Here is a 19,811-nt window from a genome sequence, read left to right as displayed (position 1 = left end):
CGTTGATCGCTTTAGAGGTCCCATGTTGAAAGAAGAGACGAAAACAGGCGGGGTTATTGCTCCCCCTCTTTTAAAATACACTATAGCCTGAGGTCCTTACAGTCACCCCCTCCCCTCCCCTCTCTGGAGGCTTCCTCGTCGTCGTCAGTCTTGTCCACCTGAAAGGAGCTCAACTCCCTCACCTGGCCCCTGTCAGCAAGTCGGGGCCTGTTCTGGGGCTGCAGCCGAGGGTGGCAGGGTGCTTAGAGCCAGTTCATCCTGGCCCAGGATGCCACCTTGGCCTTCAGCGGTCAACGGGCCACTGGACCCAAAGAATGTCACCAGGGCACGGACCTGTGGCAGCTCTGAGAAGGTCTCCACAGCCAGCAGCGTGGCCAGGAGCCCGAGGAGCAAGTAACCTGGTGAGGAGAGATTGCTAGGGCAGCTCTTGGGGGGCCAGGGATGCTCCCTGCCCCCCTCCCAGGCAGGTGACCCGCCATCCCTGGCACCGGGTGCCACTCAATCCTCTTAACACTGCCATCAGGGTTCTTCCAACCACAACCCGCACACCACACTCTAGGGCCCTGGCCCTGCACCTGTGTGCTCAGCCTCCCCAGCCGTCGATGGGAGTCCTGGTCCCCGCCCCCCCTTCCCCGGTCTCCTCTCCCTCCCACTCCGTGGCAGCTGGACTCACCGAGAAGCGCCAGCTGGCCAAGCTGGTAGAGCACGGGGTGCAGGCCACGGCCGCCGCCCGGCAGCAGGTGCCCCAGGCCCAGGGTGCTGAGCGAGTTGAAGCAGAAGTAGACGGCCTCCAGCAGGCTGCAGTCACCCCGCAGACCCCGCAGCACCAGTGCGGGCAGCTGCACGAGGGTCGCAGCCGCTAGCAGGCCCCATCCAGCTGCCACTGGCTGGGGACCCAGGCACCTGGGCGGCTGAGCAGGGGCAGCAGGCGGCGGCGCCATGCGGCCAGGAGCGCGAGGGAGGCCGGCAGCCGCAGGGCTGCGTAGAGCACGCAGAAAGCCTTTCCAGATGCCGATAGTGGGGCCATGTAGCCGTAACCTGGAAAGGAGAGAGGCGCTGGGCAGTGAACACTTGATTGGGATGCCAGGTGGGGCCCCCCTTCCCCCAACAAAGCCTCTGGCAGAAGGCTGCCCTCTGGTGGCCGAGATGGTGGGAACTGTTTGGGGCCCAGGCTCCGGCTGGCTGGCTTTGCTCCTCATTCGCTGGGCAGGCGAACCTCTCTGGTCACTCTTCTCAGTTGGTTACGTGTCCCGACTCTTGATTTCAGCTCAGGTCATGATCTCAGGGTCATGAGATCGAGCCCCACATGGGGCTCTGTGCGGAGCCTGGAGCCTGCTTAAAATTCTCTCTCCCTCTCCCTCTGGGCACCGCCCCCCCCCCCACTTCCCCCAGTCTCAAATAAACAAACAAACAAACCTCTCTGGCCACTCTTTTCTGGAAAATGTAAGGATTAGAAGAGGCAGTCACCTTAGGCCTCTTGTAGCTGGGATAGTTCTGAGAACTACTGTCCTGCCCCAGGGGAAGGTTGGTTTTCTCAGATTCTTCAGCTCTGCCCTTGACCAATACAATACTTCCGAATCCTCTAGGAAGAAAGATACCGGCTCTTTGACTTCCCGAAGGTGTACTGAGACATCCCGTGTGCTAGGCCCTGCACTGGCATCTGGGTCTGCCCAGCCCCTGCCATGTGGTGGCGGAGACAGGCAGGAAAATTTAGGGAGAGGTGGGAGAGCAGGGTGTGCTGGGGGAACAGGACTGGCTAGTCCAGAGGTTGTATACTCAAATGCCTGGAGAAGCCAGATGGGAGACAAGAGGGAGTGGTGGGGACTGGGCTGGCCTGGAGAAGACATGCTCTGCCCAGAAGAACAGGCCTATTCCAGACAATACAGAATCCCTTGCCAGATTCTAGCCCAAAGCAAATAGGTTTCCTGATTGTTCAACAGAAGTGGGCAATATAGACTTTAATTCAAAAAACATTTAGACACTTTGCAGGATGAAAAGCCTCCAGAGCTGTGGGTCCCATTCCTTTATTTCTCTGGGCCTTTGCACATGTTCTTCCCCCTGCCAGGAATTCCTTCATCCCTCATCTCCATGCCCTCTCGCCATGGTTAGCATCTCATCAGGACTTCCTCCCCTGGACACTGTCTCCTGAGTTGGTGGTCTTAATCTGTACTCCTGGGTTCACTCCATTTTCCTCCATCCAAGAATTCACCCCACAACACCTGTCCCCCGACCTTGCCTCAGGCCCTGGGGTCTGGGCATCTCTCCTGGGTCTTAGGGGGTGTCAGGGGGTGTGGCTGAGGAGGACACACCCCACCTGGCAGCTGAAGTTGAGGCACCAGTTGGGGTGTTGGTGTAGGAAGCCCCAGCTGTGATGTCAGGCCTCATCAGGCCTGGGCTCTGTCTGGCATGTGGGGACTGGGAGAAGGGCTACACCCCAGGGCCCCTAGGAGTCCCCTCCTGCCTGGCCGCCTGGCGGCCTTACCCGTGGTGGTGAGGATGCTGGCAGTGAAGAGCAGGGCCGAGGGCAGATCCCAGTTCCTGGCCTCTGAGCCATTGCCCAGGCTGGAGACCCCGTGTACCTGGGCTGCCAGAGCGGTGCCCAGCTGCTCCTCCAGGGCCCCGGGGGGCAGGCAAGCCCCTACTCCGCCTGGAAAGTGGCCAGCTCGGCCCTGAGCTTGGCCTGGAGCTCGAGTGCTGGAGGCCCCTCCAGGGCCTGAAGCACAGTAGCCCGAATCCCCAGGGCCAGCAGGTGGGCCACAACCAGTAGTGGGAACGGGGCGCAGGGCCTCAGAGCCCCCATGGCGAGCCGCCTGGGGTTGGAGGTGCTGTGGGAGCCGAGTGCTGACTGCTCTGGGGAGGGGCTGGGCAGGGTGTGGCTGGGAGGAGGTGTTGCGTGGGCAGCTGGGACGCATCGAGGCAGAGTGTGAATGAGCTTGGAGGGGCCTGGGGTCCCTCCTCCCAGCTTCTGGGGCCAATTCCCTGCAGCTGGGGGGATGCGGGTGGGTGCCGCCGGGTGAGGCCTGAGGAAATAGCGACTGGCTCAAAATCACGCTGCGGTGGCTTATTCAAGGAGGCGCTCGGTCACGCACACTCCATTCACCCGCTCAGCAAGTGCTTTGATCCTGAGGACACTAGAGAAGAGGACACAGGTCCCTTCCCTCCTGGTGTCACCATAAGATACCCGTTAGTGGGCGCCTGGGTGGCTCAGTTGGTTAGGCGACTGCCTTCGGCTCAGGTCATGATCCTGGAGTCCCGGGATCAAGTCCCGCATCAGGCTCCTTGCTCGGCAGGGAGTCTGCTTCTCCCTCTGACCCTCCCCCCTCTCATGTACTCGCTCTCTCTCATTCTCTCTCTCTCAAATAAATAAATAAAATCTTAAAAAAAAAAAAAAGATACCCATTAGCAAGGAAACATGCCAAGTTCACATGGTCACATGTGTCCTGAAGTTTTGCGGGGGGGGGGGGGTTCTCCAGGAGGCTCCTGGAGGAGTGAAGGGTGACATTGCAGCTGGGGAACAGGAGAGGCCAGGCAAGGGGTGAGAGAGCTCGGGGTGTGAGAGGAACGGGGGGCTGGCCGTGGGGGGACAATGGGGGTAAAGACACAGGGCCCTGAGGACAAGAGTAGTCCAAGGAGACTTTTGGGGGGCTACTGCAGGCCTCCTGGAAGGAGGAGGGGAGAGGAGTGACAGGATTTGGGATGGGTCAGTTAGGGGCAGGGAGGGTGGTGAGTGGAGAGGAGCCAAGGATGCCCAGCGGACCCTGGGCAGATGGTGTTCTCACACCTCCGTTCTGAGTCCTCCCCGAGAACTCTCTGTGCTGGGCCCTCCTAACACTGGGGACCAGGTGGGCCTGGCTGCTGGGGAGTGCGCGGGGGTGGGGGAGCCTAGGCTACTGCTCCCCGCAACCGCGGAGGGGCCCTGCCCTGGGGCATGGTGTGGGGGTGGCTGCCCACAGAACCTCGTGGCAGTTAAGAGGTGGGCAGGGCCCTGTGCCAGGGCGGGTCACTCCTCCTGGCGCCAGACCACGGACTAGAGACAAACCCAGGACAAACCCCCAAGATGCTGCCCAGAGGACTCTAGCCTCCCGAGCTCAGCGAGCTGCCTGTGATGGGGGCCGCATGGCCAGGGAAGGTGTCCCAGAGGAGGTGATGTTGCAGCTGGGCCCTGAGGATAAGTGGGGACTGCCCAGCAGCAGGAAGAATCAGGGCAAAAAGTCCCTTGAAATGGCAGGAAAGGCCTGGCAAGGGTGGGGAAAGGGTGGGTGCAGAGGACGTCGAGGGCCTGGACCGCCTGACTGATGCCAATGGACTGGACCCCAGCCGAGGCCCAGGCCGCCTGCCCATTGTACTGGGGGCTTGAAGTCACCAGGTTTGCGTGATGGGTTGGATCCCCCGGTTACCTCCAAAAAGGTGACAAGCTATGCTTGGGGAGACAGCTTGGGGAGTTTATTTGGCTTCATTGGATCCCGAGGCTGAAGCCCCAACCCTGGCCGGGGCAGCAGGAAGGCACCAGAGAGTTCTGGCCCCAGATGACCCCCAGGGTGGGGGTGGGGGGGTCCAGGCACTAAGCCCTGGGGCAGGGGCCACAGTAGCAGGGCTTGGTCCAAAGTGCTGGTGACAGCTGAGGCTGGCCCCTCTCCCCTGCACTTCCCCTCCTTCCTGCACCACCCCTGGGGGCAATTCCCTGAGACAGGCTCTGGTCCTCCCAACCAGCTGGGTACAGTGTTGGGCCCCAATGGGGCAGGTAAGTCGGGGGACCCACAGGTTGCAGGTGTGTGGGGGCTGTAGGCCCCCCATCCAGTGTGAAGGCTTCCTGTGCAGTGTAGTGTTCCTGACCCCCAAAGGGGGTGGGGTCCCTGGGGGAAACCGGGCAGCTCCAGGCTTGCCCGGCTCCTGTTCCAGTGTATACTGTGGGTCCTCTGGGGCAGCTGGAGCACGGGGGAGCGGCCCGGCCCACTCAGGGCCCTGCCTCTGGCGCCCACGGGGCCTGGGCACCTATGTCTTTGGTCTGTGCCCTGCAGTCCTGAGGGCCCCCCCGGAAGGGGTTGGTGGGTGGAGAGTCCCAGAAGGGGTCCGAGTCTGGGAACAAGGTCCAGGGTGCCCGGCGGGGCGCCGGCTGTGGCGAGGACAAAGGCGAAGGCCGTGGCCCAGCTGATACGAAGCTCCACGGGTCGATGCGGCTGCGAAGGGGTGAGGGCCGGGGTCGGCTGATGAGGCCTAGGGGCGGTGAGCGTGGGGTGCCTGGGGTGCCAGGAGCGGAGCGTGATATCCCGGGTGGGGGTGAGACAGTGCTTCCTAGGAAGTGGGGGGAGGGGGCACGGGGGTCAGGCAGCCACCAAATCCTGGGTGTCCGCAGGAGGCACTGCCCGGCTCTGTGCCTTGGTTTTCCCACCTGCACGGGGAGCTGCTCGACTCAGAACGTCCATGGCCCTTTCTGCTCTGTGGAGCATCTGTTTACACAGTGCTAAGAGCAAGCCTGGGCCTGGATCCCAGCTCTGCCATTTACTGGTGGGAGCCTTGAGCCCCTTGATCTCTCTGTGCCTTAAGCTTCCTCATCTAGAACCTGGGTGTAACAGGAGTACCTTGCTCACAGGGTCGCCAGGGTGGTTAAATGAGACAAATCTCTCTCTATGGCAGTAGGAACAGTACCTGGCGCAAGTTAGCAACCAGTAGGCGTTAGCTAGCTATCGTTACCTCACCTCACGATGATTATTCCTATTATTTCACAACCCGCCTGGCCGGGCCCCACCCCATCCCCCACCACTGGGTGGCTGAACTTAGAACTCAGGTCCTTACAGGCGTTCCCCCGCCTACTGCCCTGCAGGCCCCCTGCAGCCCCTCCTCCCCTCCGTCCCCCCCCCCCCCCCCGCAGCAGGCCGGCTTCGGGCCACTCACCACGCCTCTCCTCCTTGCGCCGGGGGCTCTTGGCGGACAGCTGGCCCACGGGGACCCCCAGCTCCAGCAGCAGGGGCGCAGGGGTGGGCGGGCCGGGGGCGTCCGGGCTCAGCGGGGAGGCGCGGCCGTCGGGCGTCTTGGGGGAGAAGCGGATGAGCTGGGAGGGGGGCGGCTCGGCGGGGGACGTGGCGGGCAGCGCGCGGGGCGTTGGCGGCGGGGTCCCCCCGCGCTCGCGGCCCGGGCCCCCCGGCGGCGGCTGCAGGTCGCGGCCCAGGCCCAGGGAGGCGAGCAGGGCGGTGCCGCGCAGCAGCGCGCGCTGGATCAGCTTGGGCGTCCCGGAGCCGCCGCCGCGCTCCGCCGGGCCTGGGCGCCGAGGCTCCTCGGGCTCCGGGCTCGGCCGCGGGGGGTTACCTGGCAGCGGGGGGCGGGCACACGTTAGGCCGTCTTCGGGCGGGGGCCACGGGGACCCCTCAGTGGCCCTGGAACAAGGACGGAGGTCTGCTCCCCACCAACGGCTTCCCTGACTCCATTACTCCCCCGCCCAGTCCCTCCCTAGGCACCGGGCCTCCCCCCATCTCTCACACACACACACACACACTCTCTCTCTCTCTCTCTGGCCTTTCAGAAGGCGCGGGTATGCGGGGGGTCAGCAGAGGCTGAGGAGTCAACAGGAGCAAAGCCTGGGAGCCGGGAGATGGGGGCGGGGGTGAGCCCGCCAGGAGGCAAGCTGAGGCCAGATCCCAGCTGACTTCAGCGGCCTTAATGGCCAGCCAGGGGCATCTGCAGGGCTCCAAGGACAGGGCTGGGACTTGTGCCCTGTGCCCACCTCCTTCTTGGCGGGCCAGCCCCGGTCCTTCTGCCCCAACTCCATCAGTAGCTTGTACAGGGCACACAGGTCAATTCCAATGTATACAACAGCCCCGAGAGGCACGGGTCACTGTCCCTATTCTAGAAATGAGGGAACAGAAACTCAGAGCGGTCAGCTGTTTGTGCCAGGCCTGAGCTCGGTGATTTAGGGGCATTATGTTATCCGATCCTCATGCCCCAGGGGTTCCAGGCTCAGAGACGTTAAGGTTGTGTCTAAGGCTGCACAGCCAGTGAGGGCTGGAGATGGCCTCACTCCAGGTGGAGGCAGTGAAGCCTTTGCTCTCTGCCACTTCCCAACCAGATCCTGCTCTGGACTTCAGGACATCAGTGTCCTGCCTATGGGCCTAAGCTTGGCCTGACTCCATTCTAGACCACCAGTGGTGAGTCTGGGGAACCGGACATTGAGAAGGTGGTGGTGGTAGGGTCCTATGGTCCTGTGATGGCCTCCTCAAAGCCCAATTTTGTCAAGTCCTCTTTGGCTCGAGAACTTGCCATGGCTCTCCATTACCACTAACATAAAGTCCAAGCTCCTGGCTGGGCTTTCAAAGCCTTCCCTCACTCCACCCACCTTGGGCCAGGCCTGGAGTGGGACATGGGGCTGGGTGTCCAGAGGAAGAAATTCGATGCTGGGGAAATTGAGCTTTTACTACCAGGACTCAGTTCAGGGTCCCTTTTCTCAGCTACAACCCTTACCCAGTCTCTCTGACCTATCCCCCCCTACCCAGGCCCCTGCCTTCTAAAATGCAAATAGGCTAAATTCCCCCTCATTTCCAGGCCCTTCCTGAACTGGCTCCTGCCTGCTTTTCCAGCTTCACGCACTCATTCACTCAACCGACATCTGCTGGAACTGGGCTGGGCCTCACAGACCCAGGGGACGAAGGCCTGGCCCCCACCTGCTGCCTGGGGCCTGCAACTCCCTGGCTCTCAACTCCCCTCCGAGTTCCAGCCAGGCTTCCTCTCCCTTGGGTGTGGGAAGCCCAGTGCCTACACACACACTATTCCCTCCGCCCAGCACACCTTTCCCACCTTGGCTTTCTGTGATCCCTTATTCACCATTTAAGACCTATGTGAAGGGGGCGCCTGGGTGGCTCAGACATTAAGCGTCTGCCTTCAGCTCAGGTCATGATTTCAGGGTCCTGGGATTGAGCCCAGTATCGGGCTTCCTGCTCAGCGGGAAGCCTGCTTCTCCCTCTCCCACTCCCCCTGCTTGTGTTCCCTCTCTCGCTGTGTCTCTCTGTCAAATAAATAAATTAAAATCTTAAAAAAAAAAAAAAAAGACCTATGTGAAGGGGCACCTCTTCTGTGAAGCTGTGATACTGTTAATTACAATAAAAAATATCCATCAAGTCTTCATCTCATTCTTGACACAGAACTCTTCAAACTCTCAGATCTTCCTAAGTGATTGATTGACGTAAGTAAAAGGGGCATCTTCTGCTCTTCCTAACCAGCCCCTTTTAATCACTTTTAAGTTCAGATTAATGAGGTCACTTTTGGAAAGCCCATAAGGATCAGGGTCCGGTTGCTGGGGGCATGAACCATGTGACTAGAAAGCTGGAGATTGAGGTCTATCACCAACAGCCAATGGTTGAATCAACTGATCCCATCCACATAATGAAGGTTCCATCAAAACCCTAGCCAAAGGGTTCAGAGAGCAGCCAGGTGGGTCAGCATGTGGAGGTGCTAGGAGAGTGGTGCCCCAGAGGATACTGAAGCCCCACGCCCCCTCCCGCATCCTTGCCCTCTGCATCTCTTTCCTCTGGCTGTTCTTGATTTGCATCCTTTATAAGTAACTGGTAATCTAGTAAGTAAGCTGTTTTCCTGAGTTCTGAGCCACTCTAGCAAATGATCAAAACTGAGGAGGTCACGGGATCCTCCGATTTAGAGCTGGGTGGTCAGAAGCACAGGGGACAACCGGGTCTTGTGACTGGAGTCTGAGGTGGGGGGGGCGGTCTTATGGGGACTGAGCCCTTAACCTGAGGGGTCTGATGCTAACCCCAGCCAGCCTGTGTCAGAACTGAACGTGAACCGTACATTTGGTGTCCAGAGTGGAGTCGGTAGCGCTTTCCTCTTTTAGAAGGTTCCAGAAGCCTCCTCACTGGATCAGTCATGGCTCACGTCAGGCCTGATTTGGCCCCTCCCTGCCATCCGCTGCACTAGTTCGTTCATGAGCTGCCCCATCCACCAAACTAGGCCCGCCCCCAGGGCAGGGCAGGGCTGATGTCTAACAGGTCCATGCCTGGCTCATAAAATGCATCGATACACGCTGGATGGAAGAGTCCATTCTTAAAATCCTTGCAACAGCCACACAAGGTGAGCGTTACTATACCACTTTGCAGGTGAAGAAACAGACCGTTTATAATGAGAACAGGGCACAAACGTGTTTCAAACCGGCAGGAGAAATGAGATAGAGTTAAGGGGAGATGGAAGTCAGTACACAAAATGAAAGTGTAAAGACGTTCCTGCAGTCAATGGCCTGAGAAACAGAGGTTTCCAAGAGATAAGTGCCTTGCTCAAGGTAACTCAGTAAGGAGTTCCCTGAACTTGCCTCTAAGCTTCCTAGCACGAGGGGCTGGCATCCCTGTGCTTTAGGATAAAGCAGTACAGCCATCCTGGACCCACAGACGAAGGTGAAATTGCTTCCGTGGGGCCTCACAGCAAGGACGTGCCATGTGGTCGTTAGTAGCTGCAGGGCAACATGCTTCATGTTGAACCTGAACCAGAACCTCTGGGGCATGAGGATCAGAAGGGCTCTTCCTTCAGAGTAGGCTGACTGCATCCACCAGCAGGCAACTCACTGCAACCGGTTCCCCAGTAGTATGGCGTATGCCTGGGGCAATCTCACAGGGTCTTCTTTGATTCTCAGCCAGCCTTTTGACTCTGTGGGTGGCTGAGAGGTCAAGGTCATGTACTCTCCTGGGCCCAAAATGGCCACTGGAGTGTGGGCTTCTGCTCGGGGAACCAGGTGCTCGGCCAGCAACTGGGCTGGGGTAGGTGAGATCCTTCCAGATAAGGGGCAAGCTTGAGAAGGATTGCGTACAGGCCCCTGTGTCCCACTCCTGCTTGCTGGGGAAGGTCAGGGCCAGAGGGTTCTGCGGAACATGGTAGGGGCTGCCTCAACTTACACACCTGGGTTGACGGGACTTTAAGTTCTCTATTGGCCCTTCTAGCTTGGTACATTCTAGAGCAGGTGAATCCAAGATTCCCCCTTGGCCTTCCAATTCTCAATTCAGTCCCTGCAGCCCAGCCAGCTTGGGGCAGTGTGATTTCTGGAGTGGCGAATGGTGTGGCAGATGAGGGTCAGCGGTCCCGCCTCTGGAGTCAGACCTGGGTTCAAATCTCTTGTTCTGCTGTGTGCCCTACATCAAACCACATAACCCCTCTGCGCCTCTACAAGATGGTGCTAATAATAATACCCACTTCACAGCATTGCTTGGCACATAGGAGGGACCCAGTAAATATTACCCATTGTTACTGCTATGAAAATATAACTCGATAATGATAGAGGTGATACGCTGGGTGGGGTGACAGGGGCGCTGATGGGACCCAGAGGCAAGGAAGGATGCAGCTTTCTACCCCTTGCCAATCCTGAGCTGAGCTCTTATCCCTCTGACACAGGAGCCCTGCTCTCTGCTCAACCCCTTAGCTTCCCAAGCAGTGTCTATGTGCCCAACCCTTGCTTCAAGTGAAAGCTTCTAAGCCTCTCTGAGTTCAAATCCTCAGGTGAAGGCTCTAGGTAGGTTACTTTCCCTCTCAGAGCCTCAATTTTCTCATCTCTGAAGTGGCAATAATAATAGCATGTCCCTCACTGGGTTGTTGTTCAGATGGCATGCCTGGAGCCTAGTAACTACAGCTATCCTCCTGGAGGACAGAAAAGCTCAGAACTGCTCCGGATGCAGTGAAAGCAGGTCCTGGATCCCCCTCTGCTCAGCTTTCTTATCCTCTTCTCCACCTAGAGGATCCCCAGAAGGGACTCTGAGAAGCACAGTGTGGCAGCCACCTGCCTGGCTCCACTATGCGTGGGCAGTTTCCCTCCCCTCTCTGGACTCAGCTTCCCTTGGGTCCCAGATGGGGAGTATCATTCCCTGTCTTCCTTCCCTCCCTACAGCCTGCCGAGGCAAAACAGCTGCCACAGGGCCAGGACAGAGCCCTCTTGCAGGCCACGCCTGGACAAGAGGACTGCACTCTGGGCCTCCTGAAGCCTGGGCTCAGCTGTGGACCTACAGGTCAGATGTGGGTTCTAGGAACGGCCTACCCCACAGTTAACTTCTTGTAGCTCTCCCCATTGTACCCACAGGAGTGCAGCAAGAGTCTGCAGGGGGTAGACAAGGCCACTCACCATTGAGCATTGGGGGTGTGGAAGGAGATCCCAAGGAGGATGAGTCATCTGAATCCAGGTACCACGTGGCTTCGTCCAAGCGGGACCTTCTCCTGGGGAGGGGAGGGGAGTTGGGCTTCATGAATCTCGGGACCACTGGGAGGCAGATGATGGCGGGGTGGGGGCACTCAGGCACTCACCTCCCATTCTGGGCTTCCCCAGGCTTGGGGGAACTGGGACCCCAGGCCCAGCATGCTCGCCGCTCTCCATTGCTTGAGTCCTCCAGACGTCGGGGTGACTGGCGGCCCCATGTCTGGCCTGGTTCTGCAGGCTCCACTGTAGGAGGAAAACCGGGGACTCTGAGCTGAGGTCAAGAGCCCCATCATGAGAGTCAGACACCAGGGACAACTTCTTAGGGGATGGGGGATCGGGCTGGAACCCATACTGTTCCGAGGGTGGGCTTTGGGGCACAGAGAATCTTAACAGAACGGAGATGGGGAAGGTGGGTTTGGGTCCTGGGGCTAGCAGTGGGGCGGGGCATCTCACCCAGTCTTTCAGCTGCCATTGTGCTCAGTAGCACCCAGTGGCAAGCTTGCCTGTGTCTGAATTCTGGCCCTGCCCCTCGTCAGCTGTGTGACATTTGGCAAGTTACTTTTTTCACTTTTCTCATCTATAAAACTTAGATAAAACGAATGCTGCCAAGAGAACTCAGAGGTACCACAGACATGGGAGGGAGCCCGGGTGCTGGGAGTTAGAGGAGGAGACAGTGGGTGGCATCCACCCCCTAAGGTAAAGTTTGACAGAAGTTGGATAACGGGTGTGTGTGTGGGGGGGGTTGCATGAGGAGGTTTCTTACACTGGATCGCCCGGAACCGGGGGAAGGTGGGCGAATCCCCAGCTCCGACCTCGAAGACGTTTCTCCTCCGGTCCAGGCCAGGTGAGGCCTGCACAGTGATGCGGTGTTTGAAGTCTGGGGTGGGGGGAAAGCAGGGTGTAGGTTTGTGGTGAAGAAGAGCCACGTCTAACCCTCAGGGCCGTGAGCCGGCTCCCAGGCCACGAAGGCAGTGCAGGGACCGGGCCTGGCACGGTGGCTGCGTGACTGGGGCTGGCATCACTGCCTTCCTGGGCCCCATCAGGCTCTCGGTAAGGAAAGAGGACGGCCTGGACGCCACCTTCTGAAGAAGCTGTGCGGAGACGGGGATTCCCGGTAGGACCCGCTGGGTCCCCAAGGTCTTACCAGAACTTTCATGAGCCCCGCCCCTCCCCGGGCGCCATGCAAATATTTCCGCCAGAACCCGCCCACACACGAAAACAGCGCTCCGGGCCCCACCCCTTCCAGCCTTCAGCTCACAGGCCCACCCACCAACATCCCCGACCAATCCCAGTGTGGCCGGCACAGGCCTGACCCCACCCCTCCGCTCACGCAGCCAACGGCTGGGCGGTGCGCTGGGCCCCGCCCCTTACCGAGGGGCATGCTGATGCGCTCGCCGCCGTCCCGCGCGCGGAGCTTGCTGCGCTTGAACGTGCCGCGGCGGCGGCGGACGTGCGGCCGCTCGCGGTCCACCTGCTGCAGTAGCAGCGTTAGCTCGCGCTCGAACACCTCCAGCTCCCACTGAGCCAGAAGGTGCTCGCGCCGCCGCAGCTGCTCCGCCTGTGACCGCTGCTCACGCGCCGCGCGGGTCAGCTCCTCCTCGCGGCTCAGAAGTTCCTGTGCCCGGGACAGTGAAGGCAGTGGGATCAGTCCGGTACGGACCCTAGCGTCGGCCCCCGCTCTCTGCCCCAAGGAGATGGGGAGGCACTTCCCGGTGGCTCTTTCCAATCCCGTGACCCCCACCTTTTCCTTGGCCCGCAGCTCGTCGAAGAGGCCTTGGATCTCGCGCTTCCAGCCTTCCTGCATGGAATGGAAGGAGTCCCGCGGCATTTCCCGCAGGACTTGCGCCTCTAGCGCCTCCAGCTGCTGCAGGATGGAGGCAAAGTCGGGCCTGCGGTGGGGGTCCTGCGCCCAGCAGTCTGGGGACACGGAGTGGAGGGGGAACAGAATGAGAAGGGGTCTGTGGGTGGATGTGTCTTGTGCCAAGGAGCCCTGTCCCTCACCCTCCAGCCCCTTTCCCTTACCTGCCATGAGCTGTGCGAAGGGCTCAGGGCAGGTGGATGGGATGGGCAGCGTGAGCTTGTTCACAGCTACTCCATAGGCTACAGCAAGGCAGTCGATACCACGGTAGGGCACCTCCCCAGTCAGCAACTCCCACAGCAGCACCCCAAAACTGTAGGCAAGACAAAGGGTCTGTGTCCCCTCCTCTACTTACTCGTTGTCATCATTTTACCCCAGAGCAACTAGGAACCAAATGATTTGGGTCCTTCCCTCTGGGCTCTGCCTCTCTGCCCAGCCCTAGATTTGGGTAGCCACCGCTGCCCTCTTCAGCCCACAGATGGCCTTGTCCAGTCTCCACCCAGGCCTCACCTCCAGACATCGCTGCCCTTAGAGAAGGTGGAGGCCTTGATAACCTCAGGAGCCATCCAGGCGTAGGTGCCTGCAGCACTCATTTGTGTGGTTTTGTGCCACTCGCGGGCCAGGCCGAAGTCAGTGATCTTCAAGGTCTTGTGGTCCATGTCATCGCCTTCAATGGGCTGCAGCAGCAGAACTGGGGAGGAGGGGGGCAGGATTGTGGGTGCTCCACGCTCAGGTCGTGGGGACAAAGGAGGCTCTAGGAGCAAACCGTCATCTGACAGACATGCTGGCTAGGTCCTGGGAGTACAGAGGTGGCCTTGCTCTGGAGAGTTGGGGTAGATTCAGACAAAAATAGCAATGCTGGGAAATGTTTATGGAGGGGCTCCTTGAGGCCGGGCATTTATGCTCAGCTCTAGCACTCCCAAAACAATCTCTGAGGTACACATCATCATCCCAATTTTACAGAAAAGGAAACTGGGCAGAGAAATGACTTGCCGAGATCATATGCAAATAAAGAACAGTTTCAACCTGGTCTGTGTGGTTCTAAAGCCAGTGTTCTAACTTTCCCCTAATGCCGCATTGAATAGAAACCCCATGTCTTGTCCTGTTGCTGAGGCAGGAGTGTGAGAATTAGGACCTCCCTTGGGATGCAGAGCAGGAGGGAACCCCTTGGTGAGAAAGGAAACCCAGCAGGCCCTGGTGCCCATACCCCCTCTTGGCTATACAGCCACTCCTAGGGGAGAGACTCCGACCAAAGATGTCTACTGCTGCAGCTGGATGTGAAGAACAAAGGGGTCCAAGAAGTGAAGGTTCTTGGCCAGAAAGGAGGAGCTTGGGACAAATGTGGGAGTGGATGGTCAGATCTGGCAGGGGCTTGTGGTGTTGACCCCGGTGGGGCCACCATACTCTGTACAGAGAGGAGAAGCAGCAACTTAACAAATCTCATCAGGACAAACATGGCTCAAATGAAAGAAGGTTTTGAGCAACAGAAAGATGATAATGTCATAGAATCATCAAGGGTTTGAAAGGGCCTCTCCCTTTCCTAGTAATTGTAGAGAAGCGACATCCAAGCCAACTACCTTTCTGAACATATGTCATTTCAGGGCACACACACCTGTCAGCTCTCCTGTCCAGGGTGACGGCACCATTCTGGGGGCAGCTTAGGGTCCTGGGGGTGGGGCAGAGGGGATGGGCGCCTAACCCCGCCTGGCGAAAGGGAGGAGTTCTCAGAGGAGGTGGCAGAACCAGGGTATTCACTTTTCCAGGCATAAAGCCATAACCCCCCTGATCCCACTGCTGGCCAAGCTCTCTGGGCCTTGTGGGGGCCTCTGGCACTGCTGTCCACCCTCTCCCTTCTTATTTTGATTCTGGGGCCTCTGCCTGTGTGTGCTGTTTCCTTAGGGCCTCCCCATCCTCAGCCTTTTCAGTGTCAGTGGTCCTCAGAGCCTGGCCTCTCCTCAACCTCTGCCCACTGCCCCCAGGCTGTCTTGGCCTCTCCTAAGTGCCCGCTGCCCCCTCCCCATTGGCCTCTCCCACATTTGGAGCTCTAGGCCAGAAGCCAGTTCAGCTGCCCATCAGTGCCCTATCTGACGTCCAAATGCCCTCAACAACCACCTTCATCATCCCACCGTGCCCGGCAAATCTGCCTGCCACTTCTCCTAATTCAGAGAATGGTCCTGCCATCCACCTTCTTGTCTTCTGGAGCCAGATTGGGGCTGAATCCTGAACAGTTAATAAAACTAAGGATGACAACAAAACCCACCTCAGATGATTGTCATAAGTATTTAACAAGATCACACTTTTTTTTAAACCTTTTTTTTTTTTTTTTTTAAGTAGGCTCCATGCCCAGCGTGGAGCCCAACCTGGGCCTTGAACTCACAACCCTGAGATCAAGACCTGAGCTGAGATCAAGAGTCAGATGCTCAACTGACTGAGCCACCCAGACGCCCCCAACGAGATCACACTTTTTAAATCCTTCACACAGTGTGGGACATCTTTAGGACACTGTGTCAGCTGTCCTAAAGATTAGTCCTCTACGATCTCGTGTTGACTCTCCAAGCTGTCCTGTCACAAGATATTCCCTGCTTTGCAATAGCCTCTGGCCTGGCTGCTGGAGGCTCAGAACTGGACCATTCAGTAAACGCTACACAGGCTCATTTCAAAGCAGAACCGCAACAGGGTGGGGGCAGGTGGCTGGGGTGGGACCAGGCAAAGGGGTCTGTGTGTTGAGGCTGGAGAGGGACTCCAGTCTCCTCTGGTGACAGGAGCCACCCATTCTCTTAAAGACCAACTGGCCACTTGTACCTCACAGACCAGTGAAGCACTTTCTGCACCAGCATCTCTGGCCGGGAGGCCAGCCTTCCCTTTTCCGGCAGGTAATCTGAGGCTCAGAGACAGGCAGCCTCTCATCCAAAGTCTTGGGACTTCTTTGTCCTGGTGGCCTGTCACCTCCCACCCCCAACTTGGCTTGACACCTTTGAAGCCTCACCCTCACCTCCACATCCCCTGCTTTTTTCCAAGTGCCTTACATTTGTCCCAACCCAAGTTGCTCCTCTGGCATCTGATATAGACCTTGGGGAAGGGGTGGTCAGGAGCCACCTGGAGGAGAGGGGACTGGAGATCCCATGCTCTCAGTCCCCACTGCAGGCTTCCTGGCCTCTGAAAGGGCCCTGGCCCCCAGCCCCCTCCCCAGGCCGGCCTCTGTGGGGCTAGGGAGTGGCCTAGGCAGCTCACACCTCTTCCGCTTCCCTCCCATGGTCCCTACTTCTCCTTTCTGGGAGGCCTGGGCCAGGTCTCCAACTGGGGGGGGGCAGTCCTTTGGGGGAGAATTGGGGGAGGTCAGACCCAGGCTGGGCTGGCTGGTCAGTCCTGTGACTCGTGGGCCCAGAGAATTCCCCCTCCGCTCCCCGCCAGGCTTCCTCACAAGGCCCCCATTGTCCAGGAAAATCACGCCATTGTTTCCTGCCTGTGCCCCCCCCAACCCAGGGACTCCCCCCACCATCCCGCAGACAGCACCCCAGGCCTAGGACTGGGGTCTTCGAGGTGGGAGGCCAGGCTCAGAGAGGCTGAGGGCACCTTGCCTGCCCTTCACCACCACCCAGACTCTGGGAGAGAAACAGGGGAGGGGGGGGGGGGGGGGGGGGGGGAACCCTGGCCCCCTTCCCCCCCCACAGCCCCCCCCCCCTGCTCTTTCCTCCCCTGCAGGCAGCTGGGCTGGGGAGGGAGCCGAGGCTGGAGCAGGGGCAGGAAGCCGGCTCAGGGGCAGCAGGAAACGCAGGAAGCAGTGGGGAGGGTGGGGAGCAGGGGCCTGGGCTATTGTTCCATTTACTCTGGAAAGAAAACTGGAGGAAAAACAGAAGAAGGGAGTCCCCTCCCCCAAGGCCTTCGGGGAATCTCCCTTGGGTTGGAGCAGGGAGTGGGGGTCCCTGGAGGGCTAGGGCCAGGGAGGGAGGCTGAGCAGTGGAAAGTGCCCCACTAGATGAAAGGAGTAGGTGGGGTGGTGGCAGGCTTCCCCTGACCCCTCCAGGCCTGGCAAGGACTCGGATATTACTGGGTCCTGGCGTTCTGCTCCCCACAAGCCACTTGTATATGGTCAGCCCAGGCCAGGAGACCCAAAATATCCATGCTCACTCCCCCACAAGAGCTGCCCATGTCTCTCCAATAACCCATCAGCCCCGACCCTGTGTCCCCACTACTGGGGGGCAGGGTATGTGGTGCTGGGTCCTGCATCTTTGCCTTTGCTCTGGCCAGGCCCTGACCGAACATCCAACTGGGTGCCTCTCTGAACCTGTCTGCTTTTGGCCTGGTGTGAAGCTTGTCTGCTCCAGGAAGCCCTCTGAACCTATCACTTGCTTGTCTTGGGTCCCTGCTGGGCAGTGTGTTGGGCCTAAAATGGCTGGAGATGGATTACCTTACTGCTTAAGTCTCCCTTAGCCCCACCACGCCCACCCCACGCGCTAATTCCAGGCAAGGCCCTATCGGTGATCCAGCCCTCAAATGTTCACCCGCACAGCTGCAGACCCACTGTGTGCCAGGCAGCAGACGCCAGGCTCGCCCAGGCCCTTACGCCATTTCACCTTCCTGGTCACTCCCTTTTTACAGAGTCCAGAATTGAGGCTCTGAGTTGAAATAACCAGCTAAAGGTCCTGCAGTCAGGGGTATGGGCGGGGCCAGAATTCCAGCCCTGTCCCCAGCCTGGACCACCAGGGGTAGGGGAGAGGGTGGGGGGGCTTTTCTCTCTCAGATCTCTGTTCTGGAGGAGCTTCCTACCCCAAGAGCAGAGCATCAACAGCACGAGGGTGAACTTTAGGGGAGAGGAAGATGAGTGCCAGCATCCAGAGCTCTACTTCCTTGAAGTAGTGCCCACGGTTAGGCAGGATGCTTATGGCTCAACCGGGAGATCCCAATTTTCTAACCTGGTGGCTGGGAGCTGGGGTCAAGGACTCCCTCCGAGGCTGGGGCGTGAAGGACTGTTTGGTGCCTGGGTCTCCTGCTCTGGGGCCAGTATGGGCCCATAGCACCCCAAGTCAACTGGGACTCCCCTAGGGCAGGAGCTCCTGCCTCTAGTAGATCCCCAGGTGGCTCAGCTGAGAGTTGGCAGGTGTGTGCTTGGGCCATGCCGCCCTCCAACCATGCTCCCCAAAACTCACTGTTGTTGGACTTGAGGTCTCGGTGGATGACGGGCACCAGGGCCTCACAGTGCAGGTAATGCATCCCGCGGGCAATTTGCACAGCCCAGTTGACCAGCACGTGGGGGGGCACACGCCGCCCAGCCAGGGCACGGCTGAGGGGCCCACCGGCCGCGTACTCCATCACCAAGCACAGGTTGGGCTCCTCCAGGCACACGGCTTTGAGGGCAATGATGTTGGGGTGTGCCAGCATGGCGAAAAGCCGGGCCTCTTGGCGCACGCTCTCAGCTGTCACACTGATGTCCTCATCAGGGTCCTGGCGAGCTGCCTTCACAGCCACCAGCTCACCTCGCCAGCTGCCGCGATAGACCTTGCCGAAGCCACCGATGCCGATCACCTCCTCCAGCCGCAGCTCTTGGAAGCTAGCCACCTCGCAGGGGGGCGGGCCACCGCCCCGAGACACATAGTTGGATGGAAAGATGCCCACCTGGCCGCCCACCTGGCCCGCCCACCAGCCCTCATCGCCTGAGATAGCTGCATCCCGGGACAGCACCTCCACACGGTCGCCCTTCCTCAGGGCCAGTTCGTCCTGCCCATTGGGCTCGTAGTCAAACAGGGCTGTCCACACCGGGTTGGCATAAGCCGCTGTCTTCGGGGACCCCTCTGGCCAGCCTCCGCCGCTGCCCCCACCGCCCCCACCGCCACTGCCATTCCATGACCCCAGCGGGCTCTTGAGAAAGAGGTTCTTCAAGGGCTCCATGGCTGGGAGCCGATATTGGGGCAAGCGGGGTACCTTCCCTGGGTGCCCCTGGTCCCCACCCCTGCTGGCTGCCGAGGTTCTAGTCCCGGAACCTGGGCATCCGGGCCCTGGCCCTCAGCTCCAGACCCAAACCTCTCTGGGGAGCCAGGAGTATTGACTCCCGGCCCCCCGCATCTCGGGCTTCTAGAGGGCCACCCAGGGCAGTGTGGTCAGGCTCTGGGGGTGGGACCCCGGGGCCTCCGGCGTCTCACCATGGCCAGCTTGGAGGGGCCCGAACGTCCCTCAGTCCCGGAGCAGTCCTGGGAGGTTGGCTCCGGCACTCGCCAAGTGCAAGGTGGGGCCAAAATGGGCAGCGCCTGGACTCCGTTGGGTCTTTTTGCGCAGGGGGTGGCTGGAGTGTCCCTAGCTGGGCCGAGCTGCCGCTTCCCAGCCCGGCTCCCTCTGCCCGACGGCTCCAACCCCGTTCCCTTCTTCCTCCTCCCTTTGTACTTTGGCCCCGGGGGCGGGAGGCAGAGGTGGAGGGTGGAGTTTCACTTTTTTCCGCTCTTCTCCCTCCTGCAGGAAACAGCATCAGATGACGCGGTCGGGTAGCGCTGCTCCCCTCCCAGAGGCTGCCGGCACTGGTCCCGGGAGTTCCCGGGTAGGCGGGCAATGAAGGGCAGGAGGGGATGGGTAGCCCCGAACGCCCATCACAGAAGGTTCAGGGTCGAGGTTGGTCTTTGCTAAGGACAGGCCATCCCCTCCGCATCCGCATCAGCCAAACAGGGTAAAGAACCCGGCTTGGGAGTGGGGCAAACCTGAGTCTAGTCTTGGCTCCGAAGTTGCAGGACAGTGTGACTCCTCTTCGCTTCCTTCCTTTCATACCTGACAAAGGGCCCAGAAGCTCGACTTTGCTGAGTT

At 59.6% G+C, this 19,811-nt stretch overlaps 2 protein-coding genes across 4 annotated transcripts; both read right to left on the bottom strand.

The window, feature by feature from the left end:
* Positions 1 to 111: 111 nt before the first annotated feature.
* On the bottom strand, positions 112 to 2,858 carry KCNK7 (potassium two pore domain channel subfamily K member 7). Its single transcript, XM_021685039.2, is given in 5 exon segments — positions 112 to 398; positions 674 to 871; positions 874 to 1,038; positions 2,483 to 2,641; positions 2,644 to 2,858. Coding segments are annotated over 5 exon segments (885 nt in total). The 5' UTR covers positions 2,801 to 2,858; the 3' UTR covers positions 112 to 192.
* A 1,535-nt stretch (positions 2,859 to 4,393) lies between these two features.
* On the bottom strand, positions 4,394 to 19,386 carry MAP3K11 (mitogen-activated protein kinase kinase kinase 11). Of its 3 annotated transcripts, none has more exons than XM_021685040.1 (10): positions 18,173 to 19,386; positions 13,536 to 13,716; positions 13,190 to 13,338; positions 12,909 to 13,084; positions 12,539 to 12,782; positions 11,931 to 12,044; positions 11,275 to 11,410; positions 11,096 to 11,187; positions 5,893 to 6,028; positions 4,394 to 5,292 (listed from the first exon to the last, which is right to left on the bottom strand). In XM_021685040.1, the coding sequence occupies exons 1-10, from the start codon at positions 18,909 to 18,911 to the stop codon at positions 4,416 to 4,418; spliced, it is 2,844 nt and encodes a 947-aa protein (XP_021540715.1). In that variant the 5' UTR covers positions 18,912 to 19,386; the 3' UTR covers positions 4,394 to 4,415. The 3 variants fall into 3 exon arrangements, with proteins under 3 accessions (XP_021540715.1, XP_021540716.1, XP_044775189.1); XM_021685041.1 differs by having other exon boundaries at positions 4,428 to 5,292; positions 5,893 to 6,303; XM_044919254.1 differs by lacking the exon at positions 5,893 to 6,028 and having other exon boundaries at positions 4,428 to 5,292.
* Positions 19,387 to 19,811: the final 425 nt, after the last annotated feature.

Source organism: Neomonachus schauinslandi, chromosome 11 (assembly GCF_002201575.2).
Source record: "Neomonachus schauinslandi chromosome 11, ASM220157v2, whole genome shotgun sequence".
Classification (NCBI taxonomy): Eukaryota; Metazoa; Chordata; class Mammalia; order Carnivora; family Phocidae; genus Neomonachus; species Neomonachus schauinslandi.
Note: the sequence above shows the minus strand (reverse complement) of the source record. Positions and strands in the feature narration are given on the sequence as shown.

Excerpts from the sequence above, each read along its gene's own strand:
- MAP3K11 (XM_021685040.1), bottom strand. The coding sequence starts at position 18,911 with ATGGAGCCCTTGAAGAACCTCTTTCTCAAGAGCCCGCTGGGGTCATGG. Across the intron at positions 13,717-18,172 it reads AGACCTCAAGTCCAACAACA|TTCTGCTGCTGCAGCCCATT; the intron begins GTGAGTTTTGGG and ends CCTCCTCCCCAG. Across the intron at positions 5,293-5,892 it reads GCGCAAGGAGGAGAGGCGTG|GAAGCACTGTCTCACCCCCA; the intron begins GTGAGTGGCCCG and ends CCCACTTCCTAG.